The sequence below is a fragment of the Pelophylax lessonae genome (genome assembly GCF_965119305.1).
Source record: "Pelophylax lessonae genome assembly, chromosome: 8".
Classification (NCBI taxonomy): domain Eukaryota; kingdom Metazoa; phylum Chordata; class Amphibia; order Anura; family Ranidae; genus Pelophylax; species Pelophylax lessonae.
In genome coordinates, this window is record NC_138775.1 from 19354809 (window position 1) to 19377477 (window position 22669).

Genomic DNA, 22669 nt, shown 5'->3' on the forward strand with positions numbered 1-22669 from the left:
GGACCTTCCGCAGTGGAGTGAGGACCTCGCCATATCGGCGTAGCCATACTAATAAATCAGCCTCTGGTATGGATTCGTTACGCACCAAAATGGTCACTGATTTTATCAGAGGCTGCCTTGAGATCACTTTTGGCACCAAACCACTCCACTGCTGAAGGCCCTTGCACCTCCTATATCTCTCCCAGAAGAGATCCAAACTTTCAGGTTTTACAAACGACAAATCAAATTCATAACTCCCCACCGGGCAAATTAAAGCAAAAATATCACAAGCTTTAAACCCCATTTCCAAAATCAACTCAGCCACCCTCCCCCTTACTGGTGGAGTTCCATCCCCCACCCACCTCAACTGTACCACATTCCTCCTCCTATACCCACCAAACCTCCCTGAATTTTGACTAATAACAGAATTCCCACCACCCACCCTGGTGTGACTCCCCAAAGCTGAAGCATAGCTTCCAACATTCCTCCCAGCAGAAAATCCATCAGTTTTTTTTAAATTATCTGACACACACTTAGCAGATAACGATTGCACAGATTCGGGATTGATCTGTGCAATCGAATCTTTCCTCTGCTGAGCAGGAGGAGAAATGTCATTTTTATTTTTCCCAGCATTACTAACCCCTTCACCACCACCCACCACATTCATTGCTTTAACATTAATGTCATTTTTTATACTTGCTGGGATATTTATTATTGCTGTTGTCTTCACAGCAGAATCCATATTTGCTGCTGCACTGGTAAAAACTCCAGCTGTCATCTTCTCTTCCACTAGGACAGGGTTTTCAGCTGTGGAAATAGAATCTTGTTTTAACACAGCAACAGGTGAGACATTGCAGGAGACTTCCATAGCTGCTTCACTTCCAGCACTATGTTGATCCCCTCCCCCACCAGAAATCAGCTGGTCAAACAGCACTGGAAGACTGGGAGGCTCAGGTGAACATGAAGCATGCTCTTTGGAGCTGGCAGCCATTTTGCTTGCTGTGGGACTACTGGTCTCAGCCAGACCAGCAAAATCCATGCCTGGGGTGTTAGATGCAGGTCCATCCACATTCATCTGATGGTCCGGGAATTCATTGGTCAGGGATTTTCCTTGCATGTCTGCATTCGGTTTCTCCACAGCAGAATCTCCAACAGGTAGCTGTATGCAGAGCTCCTTCTCACCTGGGACACCATCCACTACAGCAGGTGGGGCAGACATGCTGGAAGGCAGCATGGTGTACTGGGATTTCTCCACCAGTACTGGCTTTGCTGACTTGAATCTCCTCTGCCCATCCTCAGGGATTTCTGATGGATCATCAGAAAAGACAAACTTGTCTGCTTTCAGGGGTGACTCCATCTCCTGGATAAATGTCAGGGATCCATGTCCACTCTCAACCCCCTGGCTGGTTGCCGCTGGTGATTCCCAGTTCTGGCATGGGGGGAGAGGTGCAGAGGCAGATGGAGCCGGGTCATCCATTAACTGAGGCTGCTGATCCACAGAACTTGCTGATGTCTGGCTGGTAAATCGCCTCTCATTATCAAACTTTTCTTTAAATGCTCCACTTCTGTCTTTCAGCCTTTCCAATAATAAAGATTGTTCCTTTACCTTTTCCTCCAATTCTTGTAACTCAGGCTTCATGGCTGTGCGATTTTTACTCCAGGCTTGGAAATACTTGGTTTTGAAGGATTTATGTTCAGCCTTCAAAACTTTAAGTTTTTCTTCCGCTCTCCCAATCGCCCTAAAACGATTGATAATCTTCTGGCTGAAGACATCCGCATTCTCACCAGGGCCTGGACCCACAGACAAGTCCTCCACCTCCTCCTCACTAGGCCCCGTGTCATCAGGGGGATCCCTCCCAGGGCCTCCCCCAGGATCAGGCATTGTTCCTGGGCCAAGCTAGCAAGCAAGGCCCAGGCTTGAAAAGGGCTGGTTCTCACAGAGAGCTCTTTGGGTGTGTCCTCCTCCTTCTTCCCAATTTTTGTTTATTAAAAGTCTTGCAATCAATAATCATAAAATCAATATACATAAATAAATATATACATATTTACATGAAAAGGGAAAAAAAAATACATAGCAAGTTCTGCTCTCAAATAAAGAATGGCTTTACAGCAAAAACAAAACTCACATCATGAAACACATCATTACCGGGAAAAATAATCTTAATAAGACTCACACCACCACACCAGACATCAAACCTGCGAGGTCAAAAAACAAAAACCACTCCCATTATGCATGCAGCCCTTCTTCAAAAATGAAGATATTAACTAACAAAAGCTAAGGGCGTGAAAGAAATAGCATAGGAAAAAAGCTTTTCACCCAGAGATGGACAGTTCACCAAAAGCAGGTCTGATATTCCTCCACGCCCTTATCCAGACCGCTCGAGGCTCCCTGCCCTTCTCAAGACCCCGAATCTTCCCAACCTCACCCAGAATATCGTACACCACCACCTCGACAGGGAGGACTTTCTTCCGCAGGGTAATCTGGCACCGTGCATTCCACGTGAAGTAACGGACAACTATACTAACTAGAAAAAGTGTATCCAAATCAAAATCCCAGAGAGTCGGGAATGCCCCGTACACCCACTCCGCATAACTCATGCGATAGAGAAAGGGGATGCCTAGAGCCCTCCCCACCCTTTTATACACCTCTATGTTAAAGGGACACTGGAGCAAAAAGTGGTCCATAGACTCCACTTTACCAACACACTCCGCTCTAGGACAATCCCGATCATCCACAGGGCGATGCTTCAGGTTCCCTCTCACATAGAGCCTTCCATGGAAAGCGAGCCAGGCTTGATCCCTAAACTTCAAAGGGATTCTTCCTAAGTTAATTAAACGCAACCCCTCCCTCATTACGGGGCCTGGGCAATCCCTTAAGGTCAGCGACACACTGAAAGCAGAGCCCAAAATCCTCTTCTCCAGAAGCTTTCTGGGGAGGGACTTGATATCCCCCACTGTCACCTGCCACTGCCTAAGTATTTTCAGACACGGGGCAACATAAGCCGGAAGCTTGCCATGTCGGACTCTCAGACTTTTCACTGGCCCGCCATCTTCCCAGCATCGCAGAAAAGGCCTAAACCAAGATTGAAAAATACCCACCCATCCCGGCGGGGTCTCTGCTAACATATTACCAAGATTATACTTTAAAAAAAGCAGAGAAAAGAAAACTATAGGGTTGACCATTCCTAGACCACCCTCCCGCCTGGACAGGTAAGTTACATTGCGTTTGATCAGGTTCAGCCTATTTCCCCATAACAGTTGGAAAAAGCAGCTGTACACCCTTGCATAGAGAGATTCCGGCAAGATACAGACAAAGCTGACATATAAAAAGATTGGGATCAGGTAAGTTTTAATCAAGTCAACCCTTTCCCTCAAGGAAAGTTTCCATTTCTTCCAGCTTGCCACCTTGGCATTGGCATTCAACAACCTGCTTTCCCAATTTCGATGACCATAGTCACCAGGACCAAATTTGATGCCCAACACTTTAATTTCCTGCTGGGGCTCTGGGAAGGCATCCGGAAGTTCGAAGCTTTCACCCTCCTCACCCATCCAGAAAACTTCACTCTTTTCATGATTGATTTTAGAGCCAGAAGCCTCAGTGTACTGCTCTATCACAGAGACCACCTCCTGCGCCTCCTCCATCCCAGAGATAATAACAGACACATCATCGGCATAGGCCACGACCTTCAAAGGCGGCACACCAGCAATGCCCAAAGGCACCCCACACAACGATCCACTCTCTAACCTTCTTATGAAGGGATCGATTGCGAATACATATAGCAGGGGGCTCAAAGGACACCCCTGGCGCACCCCAGAGCCAACCTCAAAAGGCCGTCCAACCCAACCATTAACAAGTGGGAAGCTCTCAGCCCCTTTATATAATGTTTTCAGCCAATCAATAAACCTCCCCTGCAGGCCGTATCTACCAAGTAGCAAATACAGGTACTCATGATTGACTCGATCAAAAGCCTTCGCCTGATCCAATGCCAGCAAGTACTTTCTCCATCCAGCAGCCCTGCATCGCTCCAAAGCCTCCCGGACAGCTAAAATTGCTGAAAAGGTACTTCTGCCCTGGACCGAGCAGTGCTGATGATTGGACAACAAATCGCCTGCTACTGACGACAAGCGCCAAAAAAGAATCTTCGCCAAGATCTTTCTATCAACATTGAGAAGACTGATGGGGCGCCAGTTCTCAATTATTGAGGGGTCTTTACCTTTTGACAGAAGAATCACAGCGGATTGCCTCATGGAGGGAGGGAGAGAACCCTCTTCTAAACAGCTGTTATAAACCTCCGCTAAAAAGGGAGCCAGAATGGACTTAAAACACTTGTAAAATTCAGCTGTCAACCCATCTGGCCCAGGCGACTTTTTGGTAGCCAGCTTCTCTATAGCACGAACTACCTCATCCGCTGAAATTGGTTCCGTCAAATCCATCAAAGGCAATGTATCATTTCCCAATCCTGGAGTAGAATCCAGAAAGCTTTCCATCCTGTCCCGACTAAGGTCCTTTCTTCCCAGAAGGTCTGCGTAATATGACCTGAAGATCTCCAGGATCCCTGATCTGGACTTCACCAGGGAACCCGTACTATCCCTCAGACCTATGACCGTCTTAACTGCTATGCCTTGCTTACAGTTCTGGTAAGGATCAGGCGAGTGATATTTCCCATAATCTCTCTCCAGAACCAAAGAGGCATGCCGGTCGTATTGACACTTCCTAAGAAGAAGCTTTACCTCCGAGATCTCCCCTGGATCTCCTCCATACGAGACAAGACGATCAAGCTTCCTCCGCAAATGCTGGTAGGCAATATACATACCAAGCTGCTTCTTCTTACTTATGGCCTTGAAAAGTCCAATCGCCCTTTGTTTCACAAGCTCCCACCACTCTGACTTACTGCTGCAAAAGTCCAGAATAGAAACCTGTGCCTGAAAAAAATCCTCAAAGGATTGTCTTACCTCTACATCTTCCAGGAGAGCCGAATTCAGTTTCCAGGTACCCCTTCCCCTGGGTGGAGTGTCCGAGGCATTCAGAGTCACAGACAGCATACAGTGGTCAGAGAACTCCACCGCCCTCAACTCAGGAGCCGAGAAAGCAGAGTTCTCCTTTAAAAAAAACCTATCTATCCTACTCTGACTATTCCCTCTCTGAAATGTGAATCCCGTGCTGCCAGGGCAGTGCTTAATGTGCACATCTACCAGGCCTGCTTGTCTAACCATATCTCTAAGAAAAACGCTATCATAACCCAGCCTGTCTATGGAGACCCTCCTGTCTTCAGGCCTAATTATGGTGTTAAAGTCCCCTCCAAAGACAACCTGCTGGGATGTGAAAAGGAAGGGCTTGATCTTTGTGAGGAGGCATTTCCTGTCCCATTTTGACTGCGGTCCATAGATATTGATCAGGCGCAGGTCCTGCCCCCTAACAGAGACGTCTAAGACCATGCATCTCCCCATTTCTACCTCAATTATCCGCCGGCACGTTACCATATCGGTTTTAAAAAGAACCGCTACTCCGCTGCAAGGCTCAGCCGCAAGAGACCAAAAGGAGGGACCGCATCTCCACTCCCTTTTTGCTAGATGGACATCGGCCAAAGTATTGAGCCAGGTCTCTTGCAAAAATAAAATCTCAGCATCAAACTCACTGAGCAAAAATAAGGCAATATCACGAGCTCTTGCAGATTTCACGCTGGCGACATTAATGGTCGCCACCTTTATCAGAGCGGGCACTGCCATCAGGATGATTGGGGTAGTCGTTTCTTAACCTCCACCACACTCTCATCACCCGAGACAGCTCTCTTTACACTATGTGACTCCCCCTCATCCATAGATGATAAACAAATAGATAAATCCGACACCAACTCCTCCCCTGATAAAACCGAAAATGTGTTGCCAAGAGGAACCCCTCCTGGCTCTAACTGTAAGGAAGAAACGACCACTTTACTGGTCTTCCTCTTCTTCTTTTTCTTCCTCTTTGTCCTCTCCCACCCCTCCTCATCCGAATCCTCCACAACAGAGGGTGAGACATGGGACATGGACACCCCTCCCTCAACCCCATCGACCCCACCACCATCCAGCACCCCTGCACCCTCTTGGCCGCGTTTGCGGTGTCGAGAGACAGGGACTGGAGGTGGAGTAGGCCGAGGGGGAAGATCCACTATACCCGCCCCCCCAGCAGCTTCCGCTAGTCTGGAGGATCTACGCACAGTAGATGTAGGAACAACAGGAGGGACAGACTCAGGGACCACATCACTAGGGGAAACAAAATCTGACACAACAGACACAGGAAGGACAGACTCAGGGACCACCTCACTAGGGGAAACAGAATCTGACACAACAGACACAGGAGGGGCAACAACAATTTCCTCTCTAACTTCAGCTGCTTCATCTTCTTTATCAAGCCTCTGCAGCTCAGTCTCCAAACCTGGCAAGTTATGCAGTGCCTCTGGGCACTGGCTATATGGATGACCCAGCTGCTGGCACAAATTGCACCGAATCTGGGTGCATTCTCTGGCCAAATGGCCTAAATCCTGGCACAGTGAGCACTTCTTGTGGGTGCAGGACGATGCAAAGTGGCCTTTATCACCACATTTATTACATACCTTAGGCTGACCTTGGTAGAAAATGGTCAGCCTATCCCTACCCAGAAAGGCTGAGCAGGGAAGGTGCTGAACTACATCGCCCAGCACCCCCAATTTTAGTGACACTGTCCAGGCCCCTGTCCATATCCCATGCTCATCAAGGACCTTCCGCAGTGGAGTGAGGACCTCGCCATATCGGCGTAGCCATACTAATAAATCAGCCTCTGGTATGGATTCGTTACGCACCAAAATGGTCACTGATTTTATCAGAGGCTGTCTTGAAATCACTTTTGGCACCAAACCACTCCACTGCTGAAGGCCCTTGCACCTCCTAAATCTCTCCCAGAAGAGATCCAAACTTTCAGGTTTTACAAACGACAAATCAAATTCATAACTCCCCACCGGGCAAATTAAAGCAAAAATATCACAGACTTTAAACCCCATTTCCAAAATCAACTCAGCCACCCTCCCCCTTACTGGTGGAGTTCCATCCCCCACCCACCTCAACTGTACCACATTCCTCCTCCTATACCCACCAAACCTCCCTGAATTTTGACCAATAACAGAATTCCCACCACCCACCCTGGTGTGACTCCCCAAAGCTGAAGCATAGCTTCCAACATTCCTCCCAGCAGAAAATCCATCAGTTTTTTTTAAATTATCTGACACACACTTAGCAGATAACGATTGCACAGATTCGGGATTGATCTGTGCAATCGAATCTTTCCTCTGCTGAGCAGGAGGAGAAATGTCATTTTTATTTTTCCCAGCATTACTAACCCCTTCACCACCACCCACCACATTCATTGCTTTAACATTAATGTCATTTTTTATACTTGCTGGGATATTTATTATTGCTGTTGTCTTCACAGCAGAATCCATAGCTGCTGCACTGGTAAAAACTCCAGCTGTCATCTCCTCTTCCACTAGGACAGGGTTTTCAGCTGTGGAAATAGCATTCTGTTTTAACACAGCAGCAGGTAAAGCATTGCAGGATATTTCCATTGCTACTTCAATTCCACTTCCAGAACCATGTTGATCCCCTCCCCCATCAGCACTCAGCTGGTCAATCAGCACTGGAAGACTGGGAGGCTCAGGTGAACATGAAGCAGGCTCTTTGGAGCTGGCAGCCATTTTGCTTGCCGTGGGACTACTGGTCTCAGCCAGACTAGCAAAATCCATGCCTGGGGTGTTTAATGCAGGTCCATCCACATTCATCTGATGGTCCGGGGATTCCACGGTCAGGGATTTTCCTTGCATGTCTGTCGGTTTCTCCACAGCGGTAACTCCCATAGGTAGCTGTATGCAGAGCTCCTTCTCACCTGGGACACCATCCACTACAGCAGATGGGGCAGACATGTTGGATGGCAGCATGGTGTACTGGGATTTCTCCACCATTACTGGCTTTGCTGGCCTGTATCTCCTCTGCCCATCCTCAGGGATTTCTGATGGATCATCAGAAAAGACAAACTTGTCTGCTTTCAGGGGTGACTCCATCTGCTGGATGAATGTCAGGGATCCATGTCCACTCTCAACCCCCTGGCTGGTTGCCGCTGGTGATTCCCAGTTCTGGCATGGGGGGAGAGGTGCAGAGGCAGATGGAGCCTGGTCATCCATTAACTGAGCCTGCTGATCCACAGAACTTGCTGATGCTTGGCTGGTAAAACGCCTCTCATTGTCAAACTTTTCTTTAAATGCTCCACTTCTATCTTTCAGCCTTTCCAATAATAAAGATTGTTCCTTTACCTTTTCTTCCAATTCCTGTAACTCAGGCTTCATGGCTGTGCGATTTTTACTCCAGGCCTGGAAATACTTGGTTTTGAAGGATTTGTGTTCAGCCTTCAAAACTTTAAGTTTTTCTTCCGCTCTCCCAATCGCCCTAAAACGATTGATAACCTTCTGGCTGAAGACATCCGCATTCTCACCAGGGCCTGGACCCACAGACAGGTCCTCCACCTCCTCCTCACTAGGCCCTGTGTCATCAGGGGGATCCCTCCCAGGGCCTCCCCCAGGATCAGGCATTGTTCCTGGGCCAAGCTAGCAAGCAAGGCCCAGGCTTGAAAAAAGGCTGGATCTCACAGAGAGCTCTTTGGGTGTGTCCTCCTCCTTCTTCCCACTGACCACCAATGTAAGGGGCATTCTTCCCACTGGCCTCCAATGTAAGGAGCATTCTTCCCAATGACCACCAATGTAAGGGACATTCTTCCCACTGACCCCCAATGTAAGGGACATTCTTCCCGCTGACCACCAATAAAAGGTGCATTCTTCCCACTGACCACCAATGTAAGGGACATTCTTCCCACTGACCACCAATGTAAGGGGCCTTCTTCCCACTGACCACCAATGCAAGCAAAATTCCTCCCACTGGCCACCAATGTAAGGGGCATTCTTCTCACTGACCTCCAATGTAAGGAGCATTCTTCCCACTGACCTCCAATGTAAGGGGCATTCTTCCCACTGACTACCAATGTAAGGGACATTCTCCACAGTAACCCCCAATTAATTGGTTTTAGCAGGGGTTCCCTGAGGCCTAAAATAATTTCAAGGGTTTCTTTGGGGTAAAAAGGTTGAGAAAGGCTGCTTTGAAGACTCTAGTGTATATGAAATCAGACCTCCATACCTGTGATTTAGGTTAATTATGTCTTGTTTTGTGTTGCAGAGGTCCGATCGTCTACACCGACTTCATGGCGCAAAGTAAGAAACTATTTATTTTATTATTATATATGAGAAATGTGTGCTGTTCAGAAATTGAGTCATTTTGGACTGTGCGTCCTAATATACAGTATCTCCCAAAAGTGAGTACACCCCTCACATTATTGTAAATATTTTATTATACCTTTTCATGCGACAACACTGAAGAAATGACACTACAATTTGCTACAATGTAAAGTAGTGAGTGTACAGCTTGTATAACAGTGTAAATTTGCTGTCCCCTCAAAATAGCTCAACACACAGCCATTAATGTCGAAACCGCCGTGTAACAGAAAGAGAGATGCGGCACATCCAGAGTAGTAAAGAAGTCTTTGGTTTATTGGTATTCCACACTCACAGGCTTAAAACATGACACACAGGAGAGCCACAATGTTCAGCAAATGCGTTTCACACAAAGTGCTTTTTCATTGCTCAACAAAAGTGAGTACACCCCTAAGTGAAAATGTCCATATTGGGCCCAATTAGCCATTTTCCCTCCCCGGTGTCATGTGATTCGCTAGTGTTACAAGGTCTCAGGTGTGAATGGGGAGCAGGTGTGTTAAATTTGGTGTTATCGCTCTCACTCTCTCATACTTGTCACTGGAAGTTCAACATGGCACCTCATGGCAAAGCACTCCCTGAGGATCTGAAAAAAGAAGTGTTGCTCTACATAAAGATGGCCTAGGCTATAAGAAGATTACCCTGAAACTGAGCTGCAGCACGGTGGTCAAGACCATACAGTGGTTAAACAGGACAGGTTCCATAAGAACAGGCCTTGCCATGGTCGACCAAAGAAGTTGAGTGCATGTGCTCAGCGTCATATCCAGGGGTTGTCTTTGGGAAATAGACATATAGCCTTTTCTAAAGGTGATGCACAAGAAAGCCTGCAAACATTTTGCTGAAGACAAGCAGACTAAGGACATGGATTACTGGAACCATGCCCTGTGGTCTGATGAGACCAAGATAAACTTATTTGGTTCAGATGGTGTCAAGCGTGTGTTGCGGCAACCAGGTGAGGAGTACAAAGACAAGTGTGTCTTGCCTACAGTTAAGCATGGTGGTGGGAGTGTCATGGTCCCACACTGGGGATCTACAGTTTATTGAGGGAACCGTGAATGCCAACATGTACTGTGACATACTGAAGCAGAGCATGATCCCCACCCTTCAGAGACTGGGCCGCAGGGCAGTATTCCAACATGACAACAACCCCCAAACACTCCTCCAAGAAGACAACTGCCTTGCTAAAGAAGCTGAGGGTAAAGGTGATGGACTGGCCAAGCATGTCTCCAGACCTAAACCATATTGAGCATCAATGGGGCATCCTCAAACGGAAAGGTGGAGGAGCGCAAGGTCTCTAACATCCACCATCTCTGTGATGTCATCATGGAGGAGTGGAAAAGGATTCCAGTGGCGACCTGTGAAACTCTGGTGAACTCCATGCCCAAGAGGGTTAAGGCAGTGCTGGAAAATAATGGTGGCCACACAAAATCTTGACACTTTGGGCCCAATTTGGACATTGTCACTTAGGGGTGTACTCACTTTTGTTGCCTGCGGTTTAGACATGAATGGCTGTGTGTTGAGTTATTTTGAGGGGACAGCAAATTTACACTGTTATACAAGCTGTACACTCACTACTTTACATTGTAGCAAAGTGTAATTTCTTCAGTGTTGTCACATGAAAACATATAATAAATTATTTACAGAAATGTGAGGGGTGTACTGACTTTTGTGAGATACTGTATATCTCATCTAGCAACATTTATTTCATAACACAAAGATACTCCAACTACAAATAAAATATTTGATATGAAATATTCTACCACACAATATTACATGCCACATCCCACATAATATTACAACAATGATCTGCACCCACTCCAGAATCTCCCTGATAATGACAAGAAGGTAACGGCATATCTTGGTAATTATATTTTATGATAAATATACACTTTGGGGTTGATTTACTTAAATTGATTGTAAAGTCTAGTTTAAAAAACAAAAAACAAAAAAAAACAAAGATGTTATACTTACCTGCTCTGTGCAGTTGGTTTTGCACAGAGCAGTCCGGATCCTCCTCTTCTGGGGTCCCTGGCTGGAGCTCCTGGCCCCTTCCTCCTGTTGAGTGCCACCACAGCAAAGCAGCTTGCTATGGGGGCATCCGAGCCGAACTGCAGCTCTGTGTGTCCATTCAGACACGGAGCTGCCGTTCGGCCCTGCCCCCTCTTTCTCCTGATTGGCTAACTGACTTTGATTGACAGCCGCAGGAGCCAATGGCGTCATGGCTGTGTTTCAGCCAATTTAGGAGAGAGAGTCCCGGATGGCCGAAGGACTGGTGGACATCGTTGGACAGAGATGGGGCTCAGGTAAGTATTAGGGGGTTGAGGGAGGCTGCTACACACAGAAGGTTTTTTATCTTAATGCATAAAATTCATTAAGATAAAAAACCTTCTGACTTTACAACTCCTTTAAGGTAAATGGACTGTGTGCTTTGCAAGTGCAGTTGCTCCAGAGCTTAGTAGGTGAGGTGAAGCTTCACTTTGCAAAGAATATCCAATCACATGCAAGGAAAATATAAAAAAAACAGCATTTTTTGTTTTCACATGATTGGATGATGGAGGTCAGCAGAGCTTCCCCTCATTTAATAGGCCCTGGAGCAAATGCACAGTCTATGTGCCTTTTCGGGGGTTCTTTTTTCTCAGAGAATAGATGCAGGAACTCCTCCCTCCTGAGTCACCTCTTGACTCCACCCCCTACCCACCTCCGAGCACCTTTACTTGATTCCACCCCCTACCCACCTCCCAGTACCGCTCCTTTTAGAGAATACAGAACCAAGTATCATTTTGTGGTGCTAGGTATTTTGTATGGAATTTGTTAATGATAACCAGAAAGGCAGTAAAATAGATCTAATAAAAATGGACACCTGAGCGACAATAGATCCACCCCAGCAACAATGGACTCCTAAAAGCCACCATCAATAAACCCTCCAGCAGCCAGTGACATTAGACCCCCCTCCACAGTAGATCCCCCCCCCCCCCACTGGAATGATTGACCCCCAGCAATAATAGATCCCCCACCAGCAACAATAGACCTCCCCAGCAATAACAGACCGCCCTGAAAAAATAGATCTACTCCAGCAACAATAGATTTCCTAGCAGACAGCATCAATAGAACCTCCAGCAACCAGCAACAAAGACCCCTCCCTCAACAGTACATCCCTTCCAGCAATGACCGCCCCCCCTCCCCCCAGCAACAACAGATCCCCCATGAGCAACAGAAGAACTCCCCAGCAACAATAGCGGCCCCCTCCCTTCGCAAAAATAGATCCCCTCCAGCAACAATAGATTCCCTAGCAGCCAGCATCAATAGACCCTCCAGCACACCCCAGCACCCTTTGCCATTACATACATTCAGTTCTGGAGGTGCGTTCCCCCACGTTCCCGCTGATAAAAAGCCCTGCCTTTAGTAAATGAAGCCAAATGTCATCATTAATGTCAGTATTGTCTGAAGGAAGATGTTTAGAATGTTCTGTCATCTGACATTCCATTTCCCAGCTACCTATATATACGCATTCAACTATTACTATAGATAATTCCACCATGTCTTCCTTTTCTTTATTAGGATCCGCAGATGCAGCTCACAGGAGATCCACACCACAGGAACAGCCGGTGAGATTTCTTGCTGTATTGAACCCTCATTGGTGGTTGGTTTTAGTATCCTCATTATGGTCTCACAGATGTTGGATGACATATTGCAGTAATGAAGCCTCAGTGTGTGTTGATATTAGTATCATCATTATTGTTGGATGCCATGTTGCGGTATTAAAGCTCGATATTGGTTTTTGTTTTTTTTTTTTTCAATCATCCAGGTCAGGATCTCAAATATGTTGGATGCCATGTTTTCTGCGTTAAAGCCTCAGTGTTGATTCTTGTTGGTATTATCATGGTCAGGGTCTCAAAGATGTTGGATGCCATGTTGGTATTTTGAAACCTCAGTGTTCATTGATATCATCATCATCATCATATTCAATATCTCACAGATGTTGGATGCCATGGTACGGCATTGAAGCCTCATTCTTAGTTGGTGATGATGGATGCTATCTTGCTGAATTGAGTATCTGGGTTGGTACCTCACGCCAAGTTAACCTCCCTGGCGGTATGATTATGTCAGGAATTATGTACCAAAAGCGGTACAATTTTTTGATATTTATAATTTATAATATATATAATATATATATATATATATATATATATATATATATATATATATATATATATATATATATATATATATATATATAATAAAATATAAATATATTATAAAATATAAATATTATATTAATAATAAATATATTATAAAATATAAAATATATATATTATAATATATATAATACATATATAATATATATAAATAATATAATTTATAATTTACAATTTATAATATTTGATATTTTTCTGATACTAAGGTGATACAGTGTAATCCTCTCAGATTACACTGTATCACCTCCTTTTTATGTGTGTGTGTTTTGTGCAACATTTGAATTTCCCTCCCAGTTCCGCTCCCATGCACCATTGCTGCTGCAGGGAACGGAACCAGGAAGTCATCAGAGCGACGGACGGCGCGGCGGAGATCTCGGCAGCGATCACAGCAATGGGAGATCATCGCTGGATCCCCAGGAGAAGGTAAGGAACCCTGCTGCAGGCTCTGCACATCTACCCCGAGCGTGACTCGGGGATACAGATAGTAGCATGAAAGAACCACCCCGAGTCACGCTCGGGGATACCGCTAAGGGAGTTAAGTGGGACTTTAGAGGCAAGTAAGTTGTATACAAGATATAAAATATTGTATTTAATAAAAAGAAAGTCCTCCCTTCTCCCTCTTTGCAAGGGAAGTGAAGGTGGACAGAAGTTCCCTGGACTCTTAAGCCGGTTCGCGCATGCGCCGCAGGCGCCGCACGTATCAGCTTTGTGACGTCCGTCACGCGGTCTCCCATCTAGCACCATAAAACAACCAATCTGCGATTGTAACAGTTTGGGTCAGTAAATACAGCATAACCCTTTATATTATATATATATATATATATATATATATATATATATATATATATATACTTATGCCTCACTTTTTAACCCACATATATATATACATAATAAATTCCAGACCCAGTTTGGACCAACTTCATGCTGTGTATGACCCAATTGGAACCCAACCTATCCTTTGCTCAACAATCGTTTCTTAAAGCACGTAACTGTAAGTGCTCCAATCACATATCGGATACGAAATTTATGTAACTCTTCTATATAACCTTACATAACATGCAGGTATATACTTTTGCAGGATGCTCCCTATGGTTCTCGCTGTTTAGCAAAGGGCTAAAGAATCACACATGGAACAAAACAATCTATGTATGTATACCCTACTCTATTTTATACCACAAATAAGCCCGAAAATGAATACATATTTTTGTATACTACTGTTACAAAAATGGCGACAATATTCCTTGGAAAAGGCTTACCTCTAGCCGAAACGTGTAGGATACGCAGGAATTATCTCTGATCAAACTTCCAAGCCATACAGCATGGAGAGACAGAGACACATATTCCTACAATAAGTCACCTTATGACACATGTCACATAATTTCTAACCTTCAAGCACTCACTTGGGTCTATAACCCACCACCAATGACTATGTAAAAACATCTTGTATGTTTGATGTAACCAATTTTTCTCTTTCTTTTTATTAAATACAATATTTTATATCTTGTATACAACTTACTTGCCTCTAAAGTCCCACTTAACTTGGCATGAGGTACCAACCCAGATACTCAATTTTCCCAGGGATGAAGGCAGACACTTATACTTAAAAGCTTAATAGAGATCATAACCAACCCCCTATCTTGTTGAATTGAAGCCTTTGTGTTTGTTTATATTATCATCATTATCATCATGGTCAGGATCTCACAGATGAAGGATGCCATGTTGCAGTAAGGAAGCCTCAATTAGTATTAGTATCATCAATGGTGAATGCCATGTTTTGGTATTGAAGCCTCTGTGTTGGTTCTTATTATCATCATGGCCAGTATCTCACAGATGTTGGATGCCATTAATGCCACAGTGTTGGTTCTTGTTGGTATTGTCATGGTTAGGATCTCAAAGATGTTGGATGCCATGTTGGTATTTTGAAACCTCAATATTCATTGATACCATCATCATCATATTCAATATCTCACAGATGTTGGATGCCATGGTATGGCATTGAAGCCTCATTCTTGGTTGGTGATGATGGATGCTATCTTGCTGAATTGAAGCCTCCCTGTTTGTTTATATTATCATCATCATCATGGTCAGGATCTCACAGATGTAGGATGCCATGTTGCAGTAAGGAAGCCTCAATTGGTATTAGTATTATCAATGTTGAATGCCATGTTTTGGTATTGAAGCCTCGCCGTTGGTTCTTAATATCATCATGGCCAGTATCTCACAGATGTTGGATGCCATTAAAGCCCCAGTGTTGGTTCTTGTTGGTATTGTCATGGTTAGGAACTCAAAGATATTGGATGCTTTGTTGTATTGAGGCCCTAGTTTTGGTTCTTGTTGGTATTGTCATGGTTAGGATCTCAAAGATGTTGGATGCCCTGTTGTTGTGGGTAATACGTGGTCAGACCTGGCCACCATCATGCTTGACATCTCCATGTCTTCTGGTCCCTCTCACTGCCACACTGCACTGCCTGCTCTCCAAATATGCCCTTGGTGCATTCTGGGAGTTTAGGAGATGACACGCCTGCAGTCAAGCAGAGGGCAAACTAGGGCTATTATCTGGTGTCATATAGTGCTAGACAGGAGGGTGAGTGGAGAAATGCTACCATGAGAAGATGGGTGAGTGACCATAAGACATAGGACATTTTCTCAGTATTAGGCCCCAGGGCCACAGCAATACTGCAAGGTGGTGGGATAATCCTCCTTACTCATGTGTTTGGTGACACACACACATTGTAATTTTAGTGGTGCAATTGGTCATTTATGTGCTTTATAGTTTTTAAAACTTGCTCCTAGACTTTGGTCAAAATTCTTGGCACTAATTTTTATTATCACTGTCAGGAGGTGACAGGACCTCTTTACATGGCTCACAGAGGGTCATAACAGAGAGGGTGGGGAAAGGGAAAATTTGGAGGATTTATGTGTGTGATCACCTCAGAAGATTTGTGTGAGCTTGCTTCACGAATGGTGAATGGTGAGCTAATGTCCATATTCAGCCGGTCCACACAGTGTGATGGACAGTAGCAGGGACTGGTCATAGAACCTGAGACACCTATGCAGAATCTCATTCTGCAGGTTGTGGGAAGTGCAATGGAGTGTGAGGAGCTCTGTACAGTCAGTGCCCAATGCCACCATCTCTATCAAGGGTCCCTGTCATACAAGCAGAGGACCTGAGAGTAGCCCTTGTGTCCGGGAGACTGTCAAATGTAGTCCAGTAATGCCTTTCTGACAGATTCCTGTCCTTCCCTTGAAAGCTGTTCTCTTGGAAAAGACCAGATATGGAATGTACATCGAAACTTTCTTTGGTGCAGAGTTTGTTCAGCTTGTCTCCTCTTGAAGGTCACAGTAAGGCCATGTTGTGTTAATCCATCCTGCAACCTCCACCTTACACTACCCCTGGACATTCCCACAGTCCAGGCTCAGGACCAGAATCATGAATTAGGTTTGGGTTATCACCCATCCACCAACATGGTATACACCAGAACGAAGAACAGGCAAAATTCATCTTTCCATCTGTGCCACATAAGTATATCAGTCAGTCGCTACGTCCAGTCAGTGGCAGGATCTGGATCTGAACCCAGGACCTCTGTTGTGTCTGTAAATACAAAACAAAGAAAGTGCGCACCAGCCTAGCGCATTATCCTCAGCGAGTTTATTGATAAAAAAAGGGTAAAAATCAGCTACTCACAAACATACGTGAAAGTCAAGCATTTCAATTCCATAAAGCAGCATCATTACAGAAGTCCAATATCTCATAAAAGCGGAGTACTGACACGTTTCGAGGTCGTGCCTCTTCATCAGAGCCTGAAGGCCATGACTAAGTCCATGGCTTAAATATAGTAGACTAGGCCTCAACATGACCCTCAGAGATGTGGGAGGAGATACCACCCATATGGGCCTGGCTACACAGTTAATTGCCTAGAACATAGCAGATTTTAATTGATAAACCCGATAGATCTACTGGCTAAGCTTGTACATTAGCTAATCAACATCACCTTCCTGACACATGATAAGTTATGCATTATAAATTATAAGTTATAAGTTGTACAGACACACATAGAGTACTCAGCCATTGCGGCATAGACCAACACATCCTCCTCTCACGGTAAATATACAACACCAAGGGTTCATGATAATTCACAGCTATTGCTGAACCTGACAGAACTACTACCAACATGCCTGGATATGTACACCTATGCAATGTGTAGGACAGATATGCTATACTGTAGGATCGCCATGGAAATTCGCATGGCAATCCATAGGCAGTCTGATGGATCCCCGTTGGTGGTGGTAAAAAGCAAGGTATTTACCTGGAAGGTTGCTAAATAGTGTCACACTGCCCATCTATATTGGTATATCGTTGCAAAATTGCATTATTCCATACTTGTCTGGTAGTAAGACGGCGGTGGAACTCTGTTGTGTCTGGCAGTAGCTCATCTTACTGTGCCATTACAAGAATATTGTGCTCAGCACCAGCCAATATCTTGCTCCTTGCATTTCTGCTGACATCTGTATCTTCACTAATGGTAAAGGGAAAAGTTCTGGATGTTGTACATCTCTGCAAAACCCCGTAAGAGGGTGTATGACAGCCTCAGCCTGGGCTCCAACCAGGCCATGCCCCCCAACGTTGCCAAGGCTGAGGCTGTCATACACTTTATTATGGGGTTTAGTAGAGATGTGTGACTTTGAGGACTTTCCCTTTTTCCATTATATGTTTAGAGCTGGGACCAACTCTATCCTTAGCTGCACTCCAAGCAGTTGCTACAAAAGAAGACCCGATGGAGCCTTGAGCAGCAACTGTAAATTTTGTTTGGGTCACAAACTGTATCTTCACTACCACTCGTTACCAACCATTGGCTTGTTTGTAAATCATACTTCGAACCTGCCACCACCTGTTATTGACCTTTGGCTGGTTCCTTGACTATGCTCCTGCTTAATCCCAACCTGCCACCACCTGTTATCGACCCTTGGCTTGTTCCCTGACTGCGTTTCCACTTAAACCCAACTTGCCACCACCTTTTACCATCCTTTGGCTTGTTCTTTGGCTGTGCTTCTACTTGATCCCAACCTTGTCACCACCTGTTATCGACCGTTGGCTTGTTCCTTTATTACGCTTCTGCTTGGTCCTTACCTGCTACATCTGTTACCAGACCCCAACTTGCTCATCTGCTGGTGGGGAGATCCTGAGGATCATGACCTGTCATTAACACACTAAGAAACCCATCTCCACCATCAGGAGCTCTGGGGAAGACAAGGTAGTTCCCGTGCCTTGGGCGAGCCCACATCACCTTCTTAGGTGATCTGATTGTTTAGTTAGGCTGCTGATCTGCCTGAACCATTCTATTGCTATAACTACTGGTCTCCAAGCCTGTCCCCTGACCGTGACACATTGGAGGTTATTTACTAAAACTGGAGAGTGCAAAATCTGGTGCAGCTCTGCATAGAAATCAATCAGCTTCCAGGTTTTATTGTCAAAGCTTAATTGAACAAGCTAAAGTTAGAAGCTGATTCGCTGTTATTCACGAAGGCACCAGATTCTGAGTGCTCCAGTTTTAGTAAACCCCCCCATTGTTTCCAGTCAGTGTAATTCTTTTGTGTTCAGTCAGTGTCAATCACTACATAGTTAGTCAGGTTGAAAAAAAAGACACAAGTCTATCTGGCTCAACCAATATAAAACCAAAAACAGCAAAGAAAACCCAACCATACAATCCCATATACACAATCCTATACCCGCAGTTGATCCAGAGGAAGGCAAAAAAACCCAGCAAAGCATGATCCAATTTGCTGCAGCAGGGGAAAAAAATGCCTTCCTGATCCCCCGAGAGGCAATTGGATATTCCCTGGATCAACTTTACCTAAAAAATATTAGTATACAGTTATATTAACCTGCCTAGCGGTATGATTCTTTTGGATTTTAGGTGCTGAAAGCGGTACCATTATTTTGCATGTAATTCTTGTGAATGAGCAGCCCAAACCAACTGTATACATTTTATATATATATATATATATATATATATATATATATATTTATTTATATAAACGTGTATATATATATATATAAAATGTATACAGTTGGTTTGGGCTGCTCATTCACAAGAATTACGTATATATATATATATATATATATATATATATATATACACACATAAAAAGTACAGTAAAACTGCAGGAAAGGGCACTGGGGGGCAAACTAATATGATTTTTTTTTATTTTGAATGGTATCAGTGTGTTTGGTGTGTTTTTACATTTGAATTTGCCGCCGGTTCCACCCCCCTGCGAACGTCACGTCGCAGGAGACGGAAGCCGGGGCACGGAGACGATCGGGAGGAAGATTCGCCGCGAGACACCGCCGGGACACATCGCTGGATCCTGGTGACAAGGTAAGTAACCCTGCTTACAGGATCCAGCGATGCTTCTGGCGTTACCCCGAGTGTGGCTCGGGGTTACCGCTTTTGGCTCTGAAATGTAACCCCGAGCCACGTTCGGGAATACCGCTAAGAAGGTTAAGTACACCCAGGAAAGAATCCAGGCTTTTTTTTTTTTTAAAAGAAATCAACTGAGCTGGCCAGATCCACCTCTGGAGGGAGTCTATTCCACATTTTCACAGCTCTTACTGTAAACAAATCTTTCCGTATTTGAAGATAAAATGTATTTACCTCTAGATGTAAAGAGTGCCCCCTTGTCCTCTGTGATGACCTTAAAGTGAATAACTCAACACCAAGTTCACTTTATGGACCCCTTATGTATTTATACATGTATACATGTTGTTCATACCCCCCCCCCCCCCAATCTACTCTTCTCAAGAGAGAATAAATTCATTTCCTCTAATCTTTTCTCATAGTTGAGCTCCTCCATTCCTCTTATCAGTTTGGTTGCCCTTCTCTGCACTTTCTCCAGTTCCCCGATATCCTTTTTGAGAACTGGTGCCCAAAACTGAACTGCATATTCCAGATGAGGTCTTACTAATGATTTGTCCTGGGGCAAAATATCTCTCTCTCTGGAGTCCATGCCTCTGTTAATACAAGAAAGGACTTTGCTTGGTTTGGAAACCGCAGCTTGGCATTGCATGCTATTATTAAGCTTAGGATCTACCAGAACACCCAGATACTTCTCCGCTATGGATTCCCCCAGTTCTACTCCCCCTAGTATGTATGATGCATGCATATTCTTAGCCCTCAAGTGCATAACTTTACATTTATCAACATTAAACCTCATTTGCCACATAGTTGCCCAATGAAACAGTGCATTGAGGTCGGCTTGTAAATTGGAGACATCCTGTAAAGAAGTTATTCCACTGCAAAGCTTGGTGTCTGGTCAGTGTCAATGTGAGTCATTGTGTCCTGTCATTGTCAGTCAAACACAATGTGTATCTCCAGGGCCACTGATAAGGCAGTACAGCCAGCCCTCCTGTACTGGGCCCGGACTTTATCAAGTCAAAAGGGGGGCCCAAGCACCTGCTGAGCAGGAGGTCCAGCTGTACTGTCTTATTTCAGACACCGATTTTCTTCTGCCTCCCCTTACAGCACTGCCAGCTTCTCCTCTTCTTACCCCCCCTCCATCTGTTGTCCAGGACCCCTTTCCCTTTGCAGCGCTGCCGGCTTCCCGCCTCTCCTCTCTGCTGTTGGCACACAGGGGGACAATTCAAGGTAGAGAGCGGGGAAATTGGCAGGAAAATATGTCATATACGGGTGCCTTCCATTCCTGAATGAACATAGTGAGAGATCGGTACCAGTCACTCCTGTGTCCATTTGTTACTGATGCATAGTAAACTGTTTACTATGCTTCAGTTAGTGAATGATCAGGAAACCTCAGAGCACTTCCTATTCATTCATCTGTGCAGCTGAGGTTACAGTGAAAGGGACTGATAAATCTGTCCTGTCACTTTCGTCTGGGGGAGGGGGGCCCTGTCAGGTAAGCTGTATGGGGCCCCATGATTTCTAACAGCAGCCCTGTGTATCTCTATAGAGTCCTCTGAAGGGTGGCCCGAGAGGAAATGCTCTCTAATCAATGAGATCCCGGCTGTCATTCCTCCAATGGCAGATAGGAGATAAAAGGAAATGTCTGATTGATTGGTTTTTAAATACGATTTATTTCCTCCAGATTTATAAATGTAATGAGTGACTGATGAGAAGAGTGATGGGAATATCGGGTCTCTCCATCCTGTGATGTCATTTTGTTGCCTCTTTCTTCTTTTTTAGCCTCCGGACACTTACCTGTACAGCATGGAGAACCAGCACTATACGTATTTCCAGCACAGAGACATCCAGAGGATGCCAACTTCCCCGTGTTATCAGGAGACGGATCTATACAGTGTCATACCATAGAGGAAGCACCGAAACCACAGACATGGCGCCATTCTCCTGTACAGCGAATATTCACCCCAAACAGACTGATAATTCACCCAAAAATAAAAAATTGTGGGAAAAGTTCATTTATGGTATTTTGAGGGATCCTCATACAGTAATAGATATCCATAGAGCTGCAGTCATACCCGATCAGTGATAGGAGCTGGCTGTCACTTTGTATGGCGCACAATTGAAATAAACTGATTTATATATGCAAGAAACGAGCTTTTTGAGGTTCTCTGGGAATGAGATTTAGGCAGGGGTAACATACAGTGGGTACGGAAAGTATTCAGACCCCCTTAAATTTTTCACTCTTTGTTATATTGCAGCCATGAAATATCACATGGTCTAAGTATTCAGACCCTTTGCTGTGACACTCATATATTTAACTCAGGTGCTTTCCATTTCTTCTGATCATCCTTGAGATGGTTCTACACCTTCATTTGAGTCCAGCTGTGTTTGATTATACTGATTGGACTTGATTAGGAAAGCCACACACCTGTCTATATAAGACCTTCCAGATCACAATGCATGTCAGAGCAAATGAGAATCATGAGGTCAAAGGAACTGCCTGAAGAGCTCAGAGACAGAATTGTGGCAAGGCACAGATCTGGCCAAGGTTACAAAAAGATTTCTGCTGCACTTAAGGTTCCTAAGAGCACAGTGGCCTCCATAATCCTCAAATGGAAGACGTTTGGGACGACCAGAACCCTTCCTAGAGCTGGCCGTCCGGCCAAACTGAGCTATTGGGGGAGAAGAGCCTTGGTGAGAGAGGTAAAGAAGAACCCAAAGATCACTGTGGCTGAGCTCCAGAGATGCAGTCAGGAGA

The 22669-nt window shown here is 44.9% G+C and overlaps 1 protein-coding gene across 1 annotated transcript in view; it reads left to right on the forward strand.

Annotated features, from left to right (window-relative positions):
- Positions 1–21889, forward strand: part of LOC309562125 (uncharacterized protein) — a gene marked incomplete at its 5' end in the record, with an annotated part of 86092 nt that extends 64203 nt beyond the window's left edge. Inside the window, 3 exons of the mRNA XM_082266255.1 lie at positions 9211–9245; positions 12861–12907; positions 21694–21889. Coding sequence (XP_082122381.1) covers positions 9211–9245; positions 12861–12907; positions 21694–21819 — 208 coding nt within the window. The 3' untranslated portion in view covers positions 21820–21889. The remainder of the gene's footprint in view (positions 1–9210; positions 9246–12860; positions 12908–21693) is intronic.
- Between the last annotated feature and the right edge of the window lie 780 nt (positions 21890–22669).